Source organism: Stenella coeruleoalba, assembly GCF_951394435.1.
Source record: "Stenella coeruleoalba genome assembly, chromosome: 15".
Taxonomy (NCBI): domain Eukaryota; kingdom Metazoa; phylum Chordata; class Mammalia; order Artiodactyla; family Delphinidae; genus Stenella; species Stenella coeruleoalba.
The window spans coordinates 58,923,956-58,944,308 of NC_137161.1; the positions used below are offsets into that span (position 1 = coordinate 58,923,956).

Consider the following 20,353-nt stretch of genomic DNA (forward strand, 5'->3'; position numbering starts at 1 on the left):
TGTCATCTTGCCCTTCCTCAGACAGCCCCTGTTGAAAATCACTCAGAAAAAGTAAACCGAGGGCTTCCCTGGTGGTGCAGTGGTTGAGAGTCTGCCTGCCGATGCAGGGGACACAGGTTCGTGCCTCGGTCCGGGAGGATCCCACATGCCACGGAGCAGCTGGGCCCGTGAGCCATGGCCGCTCAGCCAGCGCGTCCGGAGCCTGTGCTCCGCAACGGGAGAGGCCACAGCAGTGAGAAGCCCGCGTACCACAAAAAAAAAAAAAAAAAAAGAAAAGAAAGAAAAAGTAAACAGAGTAAGTGATGATGTACAAATATTTTAAGGCAGGAAAAGACTGAGATGACTGGTATGGTGGGCTCTCCTGTCACTTATTAAGATGACCCAAACTGCAAGTGAGCAATGAAGTAGTACATACACCTGATCACCTAGTTCTAGAACCAACTCTTAAATTTACAAGTATACAATACATGCATTAGGCTGTAAGGCACTTCTCATGACAGTGACATCAGTCATGAAATCACCCCCATGGATGCATAATGCAAAATCTGGTCATGGTTTTTCAAAATATCTTAACTTTTATAGTATGTTTGTTTTAAGTTTATAAAGCTTACAGAGTCAAGTACCAAAAGCAATTAAATGCTTAATATACACCTCATGATATTATTAAAGGGGCCCCAAATAAGAAGTTGACCATAGTTTTCCCGTAGTGGAAAAAAGCTTTCCATGCATTCAGACCACGGATAACATTATAAACTTAATAGCAATGCTAGAGACATCTGCAAAGTGATGGATGTTTTTGGAATAATGAACCAGAAAAATCACAGATATAATAATAAGATGTTCCCTAAATTTAAGCTTCTCAGTATGGCTGTACCCAGTCTCCACACACACACACACACATGCAACCCCTTCTTGTTCATTCTACTCTGGTCTTACTCAAAGTGCATATCACATCCAGATTTACTGGCTACTATTGATCCTGGACTTAGAATTCTACTAGGCCCAAAGTCATTTGTTTATGGTTAGCAAACAGGTGACTATTAGTGCTTGATTTCTCAAGTCCTGCATGGTTCATATCTGTTAGTGAAAGAGAAGTAAACCTCCCAAGGAATGAAATTATGGTTTCATATTTTCCAATGGTATCTCCATGTTCAGAAACATAACCTTATCAAGTGTTCAAAGGAATAATTCTAATTAAGTAGGAAAGTTATCAGTGTATGAGTGAATAAAACTGCCACACCCTAAGTTAAAAAGAGAAGTAACTGTGGTAAAATTATTACCACAATTTTTAAAACAAGAAAAGATTTTACCAAAAAACAGTCGGGCAACAGTACTGACTGTGGTTTAACACAGATGATAATCTGGGTCTTAAAATTGCTAGTTAAATTTGACCATGGTGAAATAAGCCAGTCACAAAAGGTCACATGTTATACCATTCCACTTACAAGAAATATTCAGAATAGGTAAATCCAGAGAGGCAGAAAGCAGATTGGTGGTTGCCAGAAGCTGGAAGGAAAGGGGAATGGGAAGTAACTGCTTAATGGGTACAAGTTTCCTTTTGGGGTGATGAAAATATTTTTAAACTAGACAGAGGTGGGGACTTCCCTGGTGGCGCAGTGGCTAAGAATCCGCCTGCCAACGCAGGGGACACGGGTTCGAGCCCTGGTCCAGGAAGATCCCACATGCCGCGGAGCAACTAAGCCCATGCGCCACAATTATGGAGCCTGCGCTCTAGAGCCCGTGAGCCACAACTACTGAGCCCATGTGCCACAACTACTGAAGCCCATGGGCCTAGAGCCCATGCTCCACAGCAAGAGAAGCCACCGCAATGAGAAGCCCACACACTGCAACGAAGAGTAGCCCCCGCTCGCCACAACTAGAGAAAGCCCACGTGAAGCAACAAAGACCCAACGCAGCCAAAAATAAATAAAATAAATTTATATATTAAAAAAAAAACTAGACAGAGGTGATGGTTTTTACAACACTGAATGTCACTGAATTGTTCACTTTAAAATGGTTAATTTTATGTTATATGGATTTCAGCTCGATTTTTTTAAAGAATATAAAAAAGTTTTTTAAGATTTGATCATGGATCAAAGGACTTCAACATGGAGACTCCTATTTTGCCAGTTCACAGTACAGGTTAGTCAAGAACATACATGTGTCAGGTAATGAAAACCATGTTTTAATTCCGGCTACATGTTTTAAACACAAACGTATGGCCAATTCTTTTTTTTTTTGCGGTACGTGGGCCTCTCACTGTTGTGGCCTCTCCCATTGCGGAGATCAGGCTCCGGACGCGCAGGCTCAGCGGTCATGGCTCACGGGCCCAGCCACTCGGCAGCATGTGGGATCTTCCCAGACCGGGGCACGAACCTGTGTCCCCCCCTGCATCGGCAGGCAGACTCTCAACCACTGCGCCACTAGGGAAGCCCCAAACGTATGGCCAATTCTAGAAAAGTGCTTAATCCATATATTTCATAAATAAGCAATTTAAATCTGCACTGCTTTAGATATAAAACCAATCTCTAATCCTCTTTACACACTAAATACAGATATTTAAAATAGCCATCCTAACTAAAATATCTTACGCCTGTTAGCTAAATGGTGTGTTCATTAAAGAAAAAAAATAAAAACTTCAGTGTTGTCACAGAAGTCACAAATGTCCTACACTGCATGGAAGTGAGAAACAGTGTGACAATTCTGTCCAATACGAGTTTCTACAATGGTGGAAATGTGCTATATCTGTGCTGTGATGATAGTCACTAGCCACATGTGGCTATTAAAGCACTTGCAAGGTAGCTACTGTGACCGAGGAACTGAATTTTAGATTTTATTTAATTTTAAAATTAAATAGCCACATGTACACAGTTCTAGTTCCTCTGAAGGAGTAGTCTCCTCAATTGCGGTAGGAACTTGCCTTATCTGGTTTTCCACTTCTATCCCATTCCCGGTCCACCCCACCACCCCGAAGGGCTAATGAGCTCTCTTCTGAACTCCTCTAGGATATGACCCTTCTTTCAATTATAGACCCACCTACACACATAGCTTAGTTCTTGTTCCCTAGGAGATTATGGACTGCCAGAATGACTGGTTTTCTGAAATATGGAGGCTTTTTTGTCTCTACTCTTGTAATCTCCACAGGTTGGCACAGTGTACTGTATAGAATAAATATACAGTTAATTTTTACTGAATTAACTCAAGCAGTTTCCGTTAGGGTTCAGTAGAGTAAAAACAATTTTATATGTGCCAATTTTCTAAGAAAGGAGCTAGAGAAACAATACCCAAGAGGTGTTAAAGTACAGCTTGAATAAAAAACTAAAATTCTCTAGCACACAGGTGACCATATAGTCTTACCAAAACTGCACGTTGAGGCATTTTTCTCCCACAGACAACACTGTTAAATAGTAAAGGCAGACATCAGAAAGAAAAGCCCACAGAACATATACAAGTGTCCCTGGTTTTGCCTTAACTACCTAACACTCTAAAAATAAAAACACACAATGTTACAGACAGTGGTGAACAGAGCTGTTTAAAGTATTCTACATGATTTCCTAAAATGTATGAAGAAGTAATTTCAAAATATTACTTTAAATTAGAGCATTGCCTACTTATGACAATGTCACCCAGCTACTACTGAGAAAGAACATAGAGACGGTGCCATAGTGCACAAACTCATAGGCCCAGTTTCTGAAAAAGTGTCTCAGCCAAAAAGGTCGTTTAATATCCAATCACAAGGAAACTAGGAGTTACTATTACTAGGAATAAGCTTTGAAATCAGACCTAGATTCTAATCCTAACTCCTCCATTTATTCATGGATGTCACCTCACCTGTTTATTTAGCTTCTCTGAACCTTAATTTTCTAATCCGTAAAAATGGGTCAACAGTACCTATACCTCAAGAGGTTGTTGTGAAGATAAGGGCATATTAACCACATGGTAACTGCTCAATAAATTTATTATTACGAGGGCTTCCCTGGTGGCGCAGTGGTTGAGAGTCCGCCTGCCGATGCAGGGGACACGGGTTCGTGCCCCGGTCCGGGAAGATCCCACATGCCCCAGAGCGGCTGGGCCCGTGAACCATGGCCGCTGAGCCTGCGCGTCCGGAGCCTGTGCTCCGCAACGGGAGAGGCCACAACAGTGAGGGGCCGGCGTACCACAAAAAAAAAAAAAAAAAAAAAAAAATTATTACAAGCATTTCAAAGCCCCGTAATAATTACAAAAACTTTTAAGAATGAAATAAAGAAAAGCAAATTCCAGGGCCACTCTCTCAGAAAATCCATGCAGGTTGTAGTAATTAGCTCTAGGCATGCCCTTTTTCCCCATTATTAAACAGCATGGTGTGGCAGTGAGAGCACTAAATGAGCGCTGGCAAATTTGGATTCTAGACTCAACTGTGTCCTTAAATCTGTGAGTGACCTTAGGCATTCAGTCAGCATCTGTAGGGTTCAGTTTCTTCATCTGAAAATGAGGCTGTATTACTGCCAGGTCATTTCTAGCCCTAACATTCTAAGAACCTATTTACTCAGTCACTAAAGCAACGCCACGTATCAACCTGATTAGGCTTTTCTGTAGAGTAACTAAAATTCCCCTCTTTTAAAACAAACCTAAAAGATAGTCTTATTTATGATTTATATCCTATCTACTGCAAAAACAATGAGATATTTAATTTCAGATACCACAAAAAAGTACAAAGGAAACAGAAAAACACCCATGTGCAACCAAACTCTGCAAAGAAGATGGACACAGACTACTTAGCAGTACAGTAACCCACTGGAGTTCTATAGAACTAGTCAACTGGGAATTTTCCCCAGTGACATCCTAAGGTACGCACTTTTTTTTTTAATTGAGGTAGAGTTGATACACAATATTACATAAGTTTCAGGTGTACAACACAGTGATTCACAATTTTTAAAGGTTATACTCCATTTATAGTTGTTATAAAATACTGGCTATATTCCCTGTGCTGTACAATATATCCTTGTAGTTTATTTATTTTATACATAGTAGTTTGCTAAGGTATGCTTTTTTTGTTTCAAGTGAAGTGACATACAATTACTTTTTCAGAATGTGGTCTGGAATTTGGTGTGACCACTCTCAAGCTAGGCTAGTGAAAGATGCTCAAAAAATCCTTGCTAAGTGTTTCTCTCACCTAGGAAGTAGAGTATAATGGGCACTGGTTTAACTTAGAGTACTGTAATGACTAGGTTTCCTTAGAACAAAGTGATTTATGGAAAAAACCAACGACACATCTGTAGTCCAGCCACGCTTTGTTAAAATCTACTGAAAACAAGGACACACCTTTTAAGAAGCTTTGGTATGAATCAGCAACTGACAGCTAAAAAAGGAGTCTGAGGACGGCAGAAAGATCAAGGACCTTCAACTAGTAGCCAAATTCTTGCTTCCCCAACATTTCTAAGAACTGTGAATAGAATGATGAAATTCTAAATTAACATGCCCAATAGACAGCCAGAATCACAGTAACTCACTCCTGTTTGATATGGAATAAACAAGCTTCTACTTACAAGTAGTGTAAAGATGACTGATGCTCTACTTTAGCAAATTTCTAACAAACTTAAAGGATGAATTTTATATGTTAATTATAGCTCAAAAAACTCACCCCCAATCTTATGGTATTCACAAAGAACACTTAGTAGAAAACAGATCTTTGGTTTTAAGATTTCACGACTGAATATATACAAGGGTACCTGTGAACAATTCTTCTCAGCTTTGAAAGCCCTCTACACCCTGTACCTGGCCCTCTTACCAAGAAGTGTCTTCCATTAGAGTAAACTGGGTATCTGATCCCTTTTAGACTCCTTGAGAAACAGTTCTCCATTTTGGTGGTACCACTTCAAGTGCCTAGCACAGCATCCTGCCTTCTATAGGCAGGCAAATGTCTGTTCACTAATTGCTATACATATACCTGAGCAAAACCAGAGATTCATATCTCAAAAAATTTCATTCTAATACTGCTAACTCACCCCAAAAGTTTATCAAATCTCTTCTTCCTTCCTTTCTCTCCAATCAGAAAGACAACGCTATTTTAACTTTCCTCCCCAGCAAAAAAAACAAGGCTAAAATCTGTTCTCTACAATATTTCCCTAACTCGCTGTGATATGTTTTAATTGTTATCTTTTCATGCAGTACAATTCCAGAAAAGGTGAAAAATAAACAAAGGACACACACACACACAGAAGCAAAAAGCACTGAATAAAACCTGCTCTAAAGAAGGTTTATTCACATGGGATTTCCCTGGCGGTCCAGTGGTTATGACTCTGCTCTTCCACTGCAGGGGGCACGGGTTCCATCCCTGGTCAGGGAACTAAGATCCCACATGCAGTGACATGGCCAAAAAAATAAATAAATAAAAAATAAAGAAGGTTTATTCCCAATCAAAATTTCTAACAGTTTAAACAGCTGCTCAACATGGCATAGCACTAGCGGATGCCCTCACTTGTTCCCTATATCCTCACACCTGAGCCGTTCCAACATGTAAAATCATGAAACAAGAGCCAAAACCGAATGATCTCTAATAATCAGTAAGTCAAGGTAGGAAAAGAAATAATACTCCAGGAACAATACTTTCTCTAATCTCCTCAACCCACGTATCCCATTCACTGTCCCATCTGAAAAATCCTTTCTATTAGAATTGTTATTGCAGGCATTTCAGTCACATAGGAAAAGAAAAACAAGTGTCAAGTGGAGAACCATATCTATCATCTATGTAAACTTAACGATCAGTCAGCTGGTGTTCTTTAACATAAAGTGTAAGAGCCCTTCTGGACAAAACAACCATTACTTTGACTCTGGATCTTCTCTACTCTGGTGGCCCTGAGGAGGTCACCTTTGGGAAAATTCAGTGATTAACAAGCATCCACCAAGTGGGGACGGTAGCACAACTTTGTGAATATACTAAAAAACCGCTGAACTTTTAAAAGGTGAATTTTATGGTATGTGAATCGTAACAACCATCAAAAAAAAGTCCCTTCTCCACAAGGCATTCAGCAAAAACCAAACACTACAAAACAGAACATTTCTCTTTAAAATTCAATATAATTCGTTATATTTGGGAGATAAGCCCCCTCTAAGGGCTCACTGGGGACTGCTACTTTTATTCTATACCCATTTTACAACCGCAGAGTTTTGAGAGGCATTGAGGGTGGGATGACAGAAAGAACTGTACGAACTCTACACCATTACTTTAGAAGCTCTGGCAGTGTCTAAAAGTCCAGATTCTATGGCCTGAATGTTTTGCGTTCCTCCCAAAATTCGTATGTTGAAATCCTAATGCCCAAAGTGATGGTATTAGGTGGGGCCTTTGGGAGGCCTTAGGTCATGAGGGCAGAGCCCTCATGAATGGGATTAGTGCCTTTCTAAAAGAAGCCCCAGAGAGCTCCTTTGCCTCTTCAGCCCTGTGAGGACACAGAAAGAAGTCAGTATGCATTCTGTTATCCAGAAGAGGAAAGAGGGCCCTCCCCCATTCAGGCTGGCACCCTGATCTCAGACTTCCAGGCTTCAGAACTGTGAGCAATAGATTTCTGTTGCTGACAAGCTACCAAGTCTACAGTATTTTGTTATAGCAGCCCAAACAGACCAAGACACCAAGTAACCCTGATTAACATTGCTGAACCTGTTTCTCATTTCACACTAAAAAAGACAGAGCAAGACTGAACTTGGTGCAAATTGAAACTGAAAATAAGTACATTCGATCACAGAAAATGTTTGTTCTAGCACACACAACCCTTGTCTACATTTTCATTCATTTCAGGGACTCTAAACGACCATCACTTAGCCACTTTACTTGCATCTGTAGAGAACTGCTCTTAAGTGAATTATACTTAATTACACTTACCTGAGTTCTACTTAATCATTTCTCTGGAAACCTATATTAAAAATTTTCAAAGGGATCCAAGGTCAACACTGAATCCCAAGTTCTGACTCGAGATAGCTGGATATAAGCATTAACCAGCAGCCTGCCAGTGAAAGTGAATGACGCTTGGTGCCAAAGCATCTTCCTCTACCTGCTGCTCAAAGCACCACTGAAATAATTTAAAAAAAAAAAAAAGAAAGAAAGAAAAAAGAAAGGAAGAGAGAAAAAGAGAAAACTAGCCCTCTTTCCAGAGAATGACAGATATTCATACTAGACACATACATTTTAAAAGTCGTTCATTCATTTTAAAAGTCATTCATTCTAGTGCTCTACCTCTAGACTCCTTCAAGAGCTCCCCTGGTATCTAGTTTAAAAACACACCCACCACCAATTTCAGCTATGGGTTAACAACAGAAGAAAACATGCTAGCCCTACAGTCCGTTTCCTCAGTATAAAAAACTTGCAAACTTTATGGTTTCCCCTTTGTAAATTTCAGCCTAAGTGCTATTTCCAATTTTTTCCCTGCTTCTTCCATAGTTCTCTGCTCTGATGCTGGTAATTTATGGACCTGAATGAGCTGGAACATGCAATCCAACGGTGCCACATTAACTCTGGACCTCAATTTAGAAAATCCATTCTTTTCCAAACAGACATCCTACAGAGGATGGGTTGTTGTTGTTGCTGTTGTTGTTTTAACATTAACTGGCATTTTGCAGAAGCAGCTGATAGAGTCAGTAACACCAAGATAGGTTTCTGATTAAAAAAAGAAAAAACTGACCACAATGTAGGGACCATAAGGTAGGGACAACCACTTTCCTATACATTCTTACATCTCCAATTTCTAGCAGTGTCACAGAGCAAAGGATTAAAACTGCAAATTGGCAAATACCGGGAAGAGAAAAGACAGTCCTTCTACATAAGAGGTAATGCCTACTTACTCAAGAATGACCACCATTCCAGACCACTGCTCTAAGGACGATGGTCCCTTGATGACTGGCAACTCCAGAGTTAGGAGGGAGGGCCAAAAAATAAAATGGCTGGATAAAAGCAAACTTCATGATAAGGTTTGGGGAAAGAGGCACTTTTAGGAGTTAGTAAGCGAACTAGTTTATGTGGCCCAAAGGACTTGGTCTAAGCAAAGCTAAGCTTCCTTATTCAAAGGGCAAACTTCAACGGCTTCACACAGTAAAAGAAATACCAGTCAATAAAACAAGCAAATCCGAACTGTGTGCTCACAGACATACTTCCCAGAAACATTTCCCCAAACTCGCTTTTTGCCTCTAGAGAGAAAACTGTAGCCAAAGTCTCTGAAGAAACTAAACTCCTAGAGCACTTTTACAATGTCTACTTGTCCAAGAAATGCTACAATATAGAACTTTAAAGAGAAATCAAGTTCACTCATTTGACATTCCTACAAAATCAGTACCTGAAAGCATGCCATCACTTAAGCAGCCCCTAAATACTCAGAGTTTTGAAGACAACTTAACTTGAAACCACAGAAAGCCTATCTACTCGCTATGGTCAAAACGACGTGTGACACCTAATAAGTTTGAACAGACTAATTCCTGACACAGGAGCACAGAGAGAGAGTTACACCAAGCAACCTTAATAAGGCAAACGATTTTAACGCAATAAAAATTCTAAACGTGTCACCAACTAAGGAGAAGAGTCCAAATCCCACTTATAAAAAGGGCACACAAATCAGCGTAGTCTCCTACACACTTTAATGTTAAGTGAGGAACTCTAACTTTGGGACACTGTGAACTTCACAAGCTTACAAAATGCTAAGGGTGAAAAAGATCTATAGATAGCCAACAGTTTCTGCCCCATCGCAAGACTGCAATGCATCCTGGGATTCCTTCAGGACGGTTCGGTGCCGTAGATCTGTTAAATGTAATTACAGTTTCAGTAATAGAAATTGCAGCGAGAGACGCTCTCTCGCCTAGGCCCAAGGTGAAGGGAAAACTCGACCAGTCGTCCTCCCCAACTCCTCAACTCTCTCAACGCCCATCCGGCCGACTCCTCCTGGCTCCATCTGTCCTCACTTCTAGGCCTCGTGGCACTGACCCGCGGCCGTCCCCCTCTCCGTCCCATACTGTTCCCACTTCCAGCGGGGAACTGCGGCCCCGGGGGGGAGGAGCGGACACCAGGCCCCTCCGGTGTGCCCGGCACCCTGCTCCCGCCCCGACCGGCCCTCCGCCGCGGTCAGCCTACGCAGTCCGCCTCCCCGGACCGGGGCCGCCCCACCCAGGACAGCGGGCGCCGCTGTCAGCACCCCACGTGCCGCCCGGCCCCACGGCCACGCGTCCCCGGCCCGGCGAGGCGCGCCCTCGACCCCATCCCGGGCCCCATCCCAGGTGAGCTCCGGCCCCCAGGCCGGCTGCTCCCGCTCTCGCAGCCCGGCTACCTCCCGCGTCCCGGGGCTGCCCCGCGTCCCGGCCCTTTACCCGAAGGGCCTCCCGCGCCGCTGCCGGCTCCGTGGTTGTTGGCGGCGACGCCAGGTGGGGGTGCCGGCGACTGGGCCGGGCCCCGCAGGAAGGACGGCACGAACTCGGCGGCGTGGACGTTGGGCACGAAGGGCTTGGCGTTGACGTTGAGTTGCCGGCTGAAGGCCGCGCTGAGGTGCTCACGCTGGGCCTCGGCCGCCGCCGCCAAGAGACCGCCGGCGCCGCCGCACGAGCCTGGCCCGGGGGCTTCCATGTCTGCCTGGTCCCAGCAGTCCGGTGCTGAGTCGCTGCTGCTGCTGCTCCCGCCGCCGCCACCGCCACCACCGCCGCCACCACTGCCAGGATCCATGATCGGGGGGGCCGTGTGTGTGGTAAAGCGAGGGCGGGAAATGGAGGCGGGGGCTATGGGCCGGGGAGGAGCAGGCCGCGCTGACCCAGGGAAGCGGCGAGGCAGAAAGCCCGGGGGCTAGCGGCACAATTCCCGGCGTCGTCGCGGCAGCAGCTCCAGTCCCGACTCCGCACTCGCGACGACAACGGCAGCAGCGGCTCAACCCTCCTCGTGTGTGCGAGCGGATCTCCTCCCACCCAGCCCCAACCACCTCCGACCGTCTCAGCGCCAACCCCACGCCCGGAGCAGATTGACCCCTCGCCGCTACCCGTACCTTCGCCTCGGTAGTTCTCGGCCCCGGTCAACTCCGTTTCCACCTATGAAGCGCGGCAGAAGGCGGAACTACGAGTTCCGACAGGACCCGCGCGACGCCTCTGCGGTTTTCCCGGGGGCCGACGGGAGTCGGAGTTCGGGGCCCGGAGCAACCGGAAGCGGCGCCGGCTCCCGGCATGCAGCGCGAGGAGGCGGAGGTCTGGTCGAAGCTCGGCTGCCCCACCTGTCACCGGGTGGGGGCAGGGGTGAGAGCGAGCCCTGGTGCGATTCGGCGCGGGGCGGCGGACCGTGAGTCTCTCAGCTCGCGGGGGTGGCCCGCTCCGTCCTGTTCTACACAGGACGCGGGAAAACGAACAGCAGTTCTAAGGTGGAGAAAAAAGCTTTCAACTCCTGAAAATTCCTTCTTTCTCTTTTCATCAGCCCTCTGCGTTCCCTGCCTTACAGTCTCCGTACAGTGTTCTCTCTTTCCACCTTCCTCCTCCCCGCCCCCAGCCAGAGTTTGCCCTACATTTCAAAGGCGACGCAGGGCGTCCTTCATTTTCTGTATTCATTTGGTGGAAGAGACAATAAAACCGTGACCCATTACCACTAAAACTGCAAAGTGGCTCATAAAGCGCTCTGGCCCAGGTTCTACCCCGGCAGAGGGGATTATTAACTGGAAACTTACAATGACTCACTGTCTGTATGACTAGTCATTTAAAGCCTTCACTCAAACTTTTCCGTCCCTTCCTCCTCCCGGCCAAGGGCTTTGCAAACTAAACAGAAGTTTGCCATATTCCATGATGTAGCCAGCTGGACCCAACTGACAGGGTTATTTTTGTGCGTCCAGCGTCGTTATACACCTTCAGGTGAAGTGGTTTTCTTTTGAATGGTCGGATTTGCTCAGGTTTTCCCGAAATACTTGATTGACTGCATCTCACGCTGCCAGGTTGCGGTTCCGTAAACATGGGAAAAGAAAAAAAGCGAAAGATAAATACGTAGACCCAACTGCTCGAAGTAGGAAAGTACCTGTTAAGTTTTCTTTTAATTCACCCTCGTGGAGCCCAAGACAGAGAAAAACATATTGTTGATATTTTTCTGCAAGAAGTCTAGACAGAGTGCAACTAACCTGTTAGCTAGAAATAACAGAGTACAGGGAGGGAACACAGAAAGAATGTTTCTTAACAGCCTTATGTTAAGGTCCAAAATCTAGATCTAGATATTAATTTTAAACATCTATTTTAAAGGTAAAAGAGGACTCAGCCTAATGAGACAAATCAAAAACAAAGCTGTCAGTTACCTTTGAAAACCAGTCCTAAGTGGTTTGAAATTGTGTTTAATATTAAATTAGCAAATTTGATGGATGCTTTGTTTCTTTAACACATAACACTTGGGAAATTGAGCTCTATAAATGTAAAGAAACCAGCGACCTCCATTACCACAAGGCTGGCTTTGAGCTTCTCGACAGCTCTGTGGCTCATGCTCCCTGAAATCTTCTGGACATGGACATTTTTTTCCTCCCCACAACAGAGGATTTATTCCTTTGATTAATACAAAAATCTGCTTACAGCCTATTAATATAGTTCTCTGAAGACCCCACTGGATCTTTCTTATGTGACCTGCTTTAAAGTCGGTATTAAGTGATTGCCCTCAGGTTTACAGAGAATTTACCAATGATTGATATAAAAATCAGACCTTCTTCCATATATAGAAGACCTGCCTTGCTATTGACTCAGAGTCACAAGAAGAAGAAAACACAATGTGTCAGAAATAAAGTGCCTAAAGTGACTTCTGACTCAAGATTTGCTCTCCCCAACCTACTCCTAAGAAAGTGTCAACACAAGCAACTGACTCAGATGGTGAACCACACTGTCCTTCTTCAACCCTTGTCATCAGATACCATACTTCAAGAGGAATCACCCGGAGGGCACTGGGTGATCACTCTGATAGGTTAGTTCTTCACATCTAATTAAATTAGCAGAGTTTCTTTTGGTGCTTTTTGTAGGGACAAAGAAACTGCTAAGACTGCAGCTTAGAAAAGTTGATGTCATTAACTGTCCCTGAATAGGATAATTATTCAGGAAAGAATCCACTCTGTTTGTTTTCAAAAGCTTTGACCTGCCTGAGTAGAGACACTGTTCCAAGCAGGAAAGGGAGAAGCTCTTTTTTTTTCCCCACGTTTTTCTTTTTTTTAAAAAAATTGAAGTATAGTTGATTTACAATGTCTTGGTAATTACTGTTGTGTTAAGACTGGGCAACTTGAGGTCAGAATCTTTTATTCATCTTCTTTATATTTGTAATGCCCAGTATAATGCCTGGCATAAAAAACATTCTTAATAAATTTTGAATGCAGGAATCAGTAGGGAGTCTGGGACGATACTGCCCTTTTACATTCACCTGGGGCTGTTGAGACACAGGATTGTCAACTTTAAGAGATAGTTTTCCAAGGACGTCCTGCTATTCCCTGTGATACACACACAAGGTTAGCTTGACAACAGCTTAACTTTGCAAAGCTATGCTTGTTCAAGTCTGAGCCATTTTACCACAGATATTCCCATCTTCCAATGCAAATCCCCCCTGCTGGCATTCCTAGTCTCAGTCTCTCTCTTTCTCTCTCTCTCTCTCTCTCTCTCTCTCCCTCTCTCTCTCTCTCTCTCTCTCTCTCTCTCTCATTCTCTGTGGTCATCCAAGCCCCCCGCTTAGTTATTCTGCCTTTAAATCAGGGTCACAGCATTAGCACCTTTAATCAAATACACAGTAGTTTGTTTTGTTTTTTTAACCTAAGAGTTTATCTTTTATACTTCTGAACATGAGACTGATATGAAAAGTCAAAGCTGTCCCGGGCTTTTAGTGGGTGAAAATGTGTGCACACAAATGGACACTGATGTAGCAGTCCCACTCCACGAGATGTTTTCTACAGAAATATGAACACAAGTGTGAAAAGCTGTTCTTTCCAGCATTTTTTGCAGTAGCTCCAAACTGGAAACAACCTGAATGTCCATCAACAGGGAAATGGTTAAGTGATGGTGTATCAATATTATGGAATAACATGCAGCTATTAAAAAGAGTGAGAGGCCAACATGGAAATACATGTATAATATATGGCAAAGTAGGGGAAAAGCAAGATATCTAACATGTGTACATTGTACCTAGTGGATCAATGTACCTAGTGGATCAATGTACCTAGTACACTCCTATTTCTGTAAAGATATCTAGCTTTTTTTCCTTTCCCTTGAATGCTCTTTCCCTAGATCTTCACTTCTCTAGCTTGTTGTCATTCAGCTCACATGTTGTGTCCTCAGCTCAGAGACCTCTCCTAGCCACCCTGGCCCTCCGCCAACCATCACTCTCTACCATCTTATCTACTTTTAGTTTTTCACATTTTTTCACAATCTGAAATTCATATTCATTCCCATGCTTACTGCCCACCTCTTACTAGAAAATTAATTCCATCAGTCTGTCTTATTCACCATGGAGTTTCCCATCAGGTACAACATTGCCTGCCTGACATGGATAAAGTGCTCAGTAAACATTCAGGAGAGAAGGAAACATATGTATCTCTCTGTATGTTATAAAGCTTTTTAAAACATGGGCTGTTACCTATTAAGCAGTTAAGGGAAGGTGTATTTGTGCGGTGGGATTGGATGTGGAGAGGCGAGCAGCTGGGAGAAGAAAAAATTGTCAATTTTTGCTTATACTTTTATGTTTGGACTTCTCTACAACAAGCAAATTGCTTTTAAAATGTTTTTATTGAGATGAAATTCAAATAACATAAAACTGACCATTTCAAAGTGAACAATCCAGTGGTATTTAGTGCATTTACAGTGTTGTGCAACTACCACCTCTATATAGTTCCAAAACATTTTCATCATGGCATAAGGAAACCCGTAACTGTTGTGGTAACGGTTCCCATTCCCATGGGAACATGCTCCCCGTCTCCTCTCCCCAATGCCGCTGAAAACCACCAATCTCCTTTCTATCTCTAGGATTTACCTAATCTGGTCATTTCATATAAATGGAATCATACAATATATAACCTTTTGTATCTGGCTTCTTTCACTTAGCAAAATGTTTTCAAAATGTTGTAGTATGTATCAGTACTTCATTCCTTTTTATGGTGGAGAAATATTCCCTTGTATGGATGTACCACTTCTTGTTTATCCATTAATTCGTTGATGAGCAAATTGTTTTTATAACTTAAAGACATTAAAGGGAGTTCCCTGGTGGTCTAATGGTTAGGATTCCGCGCTTTCAGCTTTTACTGCTGTGGCCCAGGTTCAACCCTGGTTGGGGAATTGAGATCCTGCAGGCTGTGCAGTGCAACCAAACAGGTGAAGTCCCAGTAAGGTATAGAATCTACTTAATTGTATTGTGGCAATGTCGATTTCCTTGTTTTGATAGTGTACTATAGTTATGTAAGATGTTACCATGGGGAAAGCTGGGTAGTGGGGACATAGGACCTCTTGTAATATCTTTGCAAATTCTTATGAGCCTCTAATTACCTCAAAATAAAAAGTTAAAAGGTTAAAAACTCTCATACTAACAAAAAGCCATGTTTTCTGAACTCTTAGAGCCCACTTGTAATTATACAGACGTTAGCCTCAGTTCCCAAGTCTTTACCAAAAGAATGTTTTTTTTTCTGCCCTTCTTAATTAAATTTGTTTGGGCCAGGGGTAGCATTGGGGGAGGGAGATTTTTTTTCACCTTTGAGGATTTTATAAATATAGAATGTACAAAGAATCACAAACACTCACATAGCTACATACAATCGCAGGATTGTCAATTTCTTTTTCACTTTTTATTTTGTGTTGGAGTATAGTTGATTAACAGTGTTCTGTTAGTTTCAGGTGTACAGCAGAATAATTCAGTTATACATATACATGTATCCTTTTTCAAATTCTTTTCCCATTTAGGTTGTTACATAATACTGAGCAGAGTTCCCAGTGCTAAAAGTAGGTCGATGTTAGTTATCCATTTTAAATATAGCAGCGTGTGCATGTCAGGATTGTCAATTTTTTTTTAATCCTTCTTCCTTCCTTCCTTCCCTCCTCTCTCCCACCACCCTCCCTCCCTCTGTCCCTCCCTTCCTGTGTTGGGTCTTTGTTGCAACGCACAGGCTTTTCTCTAATTGCGTTGAGCAGGGTCTACTCTTCATTGTGGTGTGCAGGCTTCTCATTGTGGTGGCTTCTCTTGTTGTGGAGCACGGGCTCAAGGCATGCGGGCTTCAGTAGTTGTGGCATGCGGATTCCAGTAGTTGTGGCTCGCAGACTCTAGAGCGCAGGTTCAGTAGTTGTGGCACATGGGCTTTGTCGCTCCGCGGCATGTGGGATCTTCCTGGACCACGGCTCGAAACCGTGTCCCTTGCGTTGGCAGGCGGATTCTTAACCGCTGCACCACCAGGGAAGTCCAGGATTGTCAATTTTTAACATTATCTTGATTCATGTTTTAAGATCAGAAATAGAACAATTTCAGTGCACAGGCCACCTCTTTACACCCAACCCTGTCCTATTCTACCCCCTCAAAAAAGGCAACCACTCATATATTTAATGTGATCCATTGAATCTATTTAAAGACATATTTATATACATATAACATACAAATCAATGAAAGATACACTATGTTGTTTTAAGATTTACATATAGTATACAAAATCTCTTTTATGTGTTTATCTTTTAACTGCTATACAATAACTCCATCTATTTATACATTTTTTTTTTTACCCATTTCCCTATTGATAGACTTTTAGGTTATTGCCAGTTTTTTGTTACACTGACAGTACTTGTACACTGACAGTACTTGTACACACTTGTACATACTTGTCAGGATCCTTGCAGAAGCAAGTTACAGAAATTTCAATTCAAACTAGATTTAACCATGAGCAATGTATTATCTTACATAACTATAAACCCTAAGATAGGACTGACTTCTTAGTCCATTTGTTTGGGAGCTTAATGACATCACCAATGACCTACATCTTTCCATCTGTCTGCTGCTCTGGGTGTTGGCTTCATCCTCAGGCTGGTCCCAAGATGGCTGCAGGACTCCAGATAAGAGTTCCAGATGCCATGTCCAGAGAAGCAAGAGAGAGCATATCATCCTGCAGCCCTCTTCTAGGAATGAGGAAACTTTTCCCAGAAGGCCTCTATGAGGTATCTCCTCTCATGTCATTGGCCAGAATTTGATCACCTTCGCATTCTTTTTTTTAAAAATAAATAAATTTATTTATTTATTTTTAGCTCCATTGGGTCTTCGTTTCTGCGCGAGGGCTTTCTCTAGTTGCAGCGAGCGGGGGCTACTCTTCGTTGCGGTGCGCAGGCTTCTCAGTGCGGTGGCTTCTCTTGTTGCGGAGCACAGGCTGTAGGCGCACGGGCTCAGTAGTTGTGGTGTGCGGGCTCAGGAGTTGTGGTGCACGGGCTTAGTTGCTCCGCGGCATGTGGGATCTTCCTGGACCAGGGCTCAAACCCGTGTCCCCTGCATTGGCAGGCAGATTCTTAACCACTGTGCCACCAGGGAAGTCCCCACTTTACCATTCTTGAAAAGAATATATATATATTCTTTTTCAGTTTCTTTTCCCTTATGGGTTATTACAAAATACTGAGTATAGTTCCCAGTGCTATACAGTAGGTCCTTATTGATTATCTATTTTACATATAGTAGTGTGTATATGTTAACGCTAAACTCCTAATTTATCCCTCCCTGCCCCGCCAGAGTTTTTGTTCTTGCTAAATGTAGCCAACTCTGAATTATTCATAGAAATTTGGAACCAGAGGGGCATGCCAGCCCAGATAGCAATAATGAATAGAAAATACACTGCTTGCTGCTTGATTTCCTCACCCAGCAAACATTTTGTTGAAATTGGCAACAAATACTGTGGTAAATTGACTGGTTCTGCATTTTGGCTAGACTTTCTCATTTTGTGTGGTTTGTTTGTTTTTAACAGCTTATTGAGATTTAATTTGCATGCCATACAATTTGCCTATTTAAAGGGTACAAGTCAGGACTTCTCTGGTGGCACAGTGGTTAAGACTCCATGCTCCCAGTGCAGGGGGCCTGGATTCGATCCCTGGTGAGGGAACGAGATCCCACATGCATGCTGCAACTAAGAGTTTGCATGCCACAACTAAGGAGCCAGCAAGCTGCAACTAAGGAGACCGCGAGCTGCAACTAAGATCCAGCGCAACCAAATAAATAAATAAAATAAATATTTAAAAATTAACAATAAAGGGTACAACTCAGTGGTTTTTAGTATATTCACAGGTGTGACACCATCACCAAACTTCGTGGTATTTGTTTGGTTTTTATTTATTTATTTTTAAATATTTATTTATTTATTTGGCTGCGTCGGGTCTTTGTTGTGGCATGGAGGCTTCTCTCTAGTTGTGGCCTGTGGGTTTTCTCTCTCTAGTTGTGGCGCGGGCTGCAGAGCACGTAGGGTCTGTAGTTTGCGGCACATGGGCTCTCTAGTTGAGGCACACGAGTTCAATAGTTGTGGCGCACAAGCTTAATTGCCGCATGGCACGTGGGATCCTAGTTCCCTGACAAGGGATCGAACCCACGTTGGCAGGCGGATTCTTTACCACTAGACCACCAGGGAAGTCCCTGTTTGTTTTTTAAGTCTAGATTAATGGAAATGCAGTTTGAAATGAAATGACCTAAGAGGTGACATCAAAAGGGGTCTCAATGAGTCACAAATGCATAAACAATTCTTCACAAAGAAGACTGCATTGTAAAAGATTTAAAAGGTAAGGGAAAAGGACTTTCCTGGTGGCGCAGTGGTTAAGAATCTGCCTGCCAACAGAGGGGACACGGGTTCGAGCCCTGGTCCGGGAAGATCCCACATGGTGCGGGGCAACTAAGCCTGTGTGCCACAACTACTGAGCCTGCGCTCTAGAGCCGCAAGCCACAACTACTGAGCCCGCGTGCTGCAACTACTGAAACCCACGCTCCTAGAGCCGGTGCTCTGCAACAAGCCACTGCAATGAGAAGCCCGCGCACCACAAGGAAGAGTAGCCCCTGCTCGCCGCAACTAGAGAAAAGCCCGCGTGCAGCAACAAAGACCCAACACAGCCAAAAATAAAATAAATAAAATAAATAAATTAAAAAAAAAAAGGTAAGGGACTGAATTGATAGCAGATGACGATGATGATGATGACAGTGATATTGTTACCTGAAAAACTCGATTCCCCTCTGGGTGGGTGTCCAGCCAAAAGACACAACCAAGCCAAAGAGCAGGGAAAGGAAGGATTTATCATCTGCAGCAAGTATAGAAAACACCGGGGATCTTTCCCAAAGCAGTGTCTCCCTGAACAGCAAAATTGGGGAGGTTTTAAGCTAAGGGTACATGCATATTCATGAAGGAGCTTGCGCAGAGGAGAAGTCAGCATAGAATTGGGGCCAAGGTCAACAGAGTCCAATCTTCAGTTGATTGAAGTCACGAGGGTCAACATCATTCTGTCCTCCACCTGAGTTCCTGCAGAACTCAAAGACTGTATTAGATTGTGATGTGTATCCCTTGAGAAGGAACTAGGACTCTGTTTTATCGCTGAACTATTGTTTCTTGACTGTTTTTCCTTTGTTCCTGCATTCCCTCACTTCTCTTAAGATCACTAATTACTGAGACCTGTTCAAGGGCAATCCTTGTGGCCAGGCTTAGATCACAAAATGGCTTAGACCCAAAATGCCTTCTTTTATGTCAAGACAGCCATGCCTGTTTCTGTTTCTCTGGGGACCCTACCCTATCTACTTACAATGTTGTTAAAACTTGGTGATGCCAACAAGATCACAATGACTTTGAGCCTGAGAACTCCGTCTTGGTTAATCAACTGGTTCTTGTCCTGAAATTGGCTTCCTCACCGGCTCCTGTGTGTTAACCACCTTCCCAATGAACTGCTAGGAAAACTCGTTGTTCTGGTTTCCCCAGGAATCAGAGATGCTTCTGTGAGTAAATCTTTTACGTCACTTTGTCCATTCATCTGAAGGAAATGCTTCTATTCAGAGATCTTAGCCAAGGTAATCCCAGTGCCCTCCGTGGCCAAAATCCAAGAAGTTTAATGATCGCGGACCTCCTGGGGTTCCCTGTAAATGGGTTTGTCCCCCTGAAGCAGAATGAAACTACCAGGACCACCCTAAGAGCTGCCTGTTTCCTCAGCCAGCATGGCCCAACTCTCTCCCTGGGTTAGCAGAGGTTGGCCATTAAAAGGTGTCTAGGGCTTCCCTGGTGGCGCAGTGGTTGAGAGTCCGCCTGCCGATGCAGGGGACACGGGTTCGTGAAGATCCCACATGCCGCGGAGCGGCTGGGCCCGTGAGCCATGGCCGCTGAGCCTGCGCGTCCGGAGCCTGTGCTCCGCAACGGGAGAGGCCACAGCAGTGAGAGGCCCGCGTACCGCAAAAAAA

At 43.6% G+C, this 20,353-nt stretch overlaps 1 protein-coding gene across 2 annotated transcripts in view; it reads right to left on the minus strand.

Annotated features, from left to right (window-relative positions):
- The window catches only part of GSPT1 (G1 to S phase transition 1), a 36,554-nt gene extending 25,421 nt beyond the window's left edge, over positions 1 to 11,133 (minus strand). The window contains exon 1 of one of the 2 annotated variants that reach the window (XM_079944790.1): positions 10,321 to 11,133. In XM_079944790.1, the coding sequence (XP_079800916.1) occupies positions 10,321 to 10,669 (349 nt within the window). In that variant the 5' untranslated portion in view covers positions 10,670 to 11,133. The remainder of the gene's footprint in view (positions 1 to 10,320) is intronic. The other variant, XM_079944789.1, reaches the window with a different exon arrangement.
- Positions 11,134 to 20,353: the final 9,220 nt, after the last annotated feature.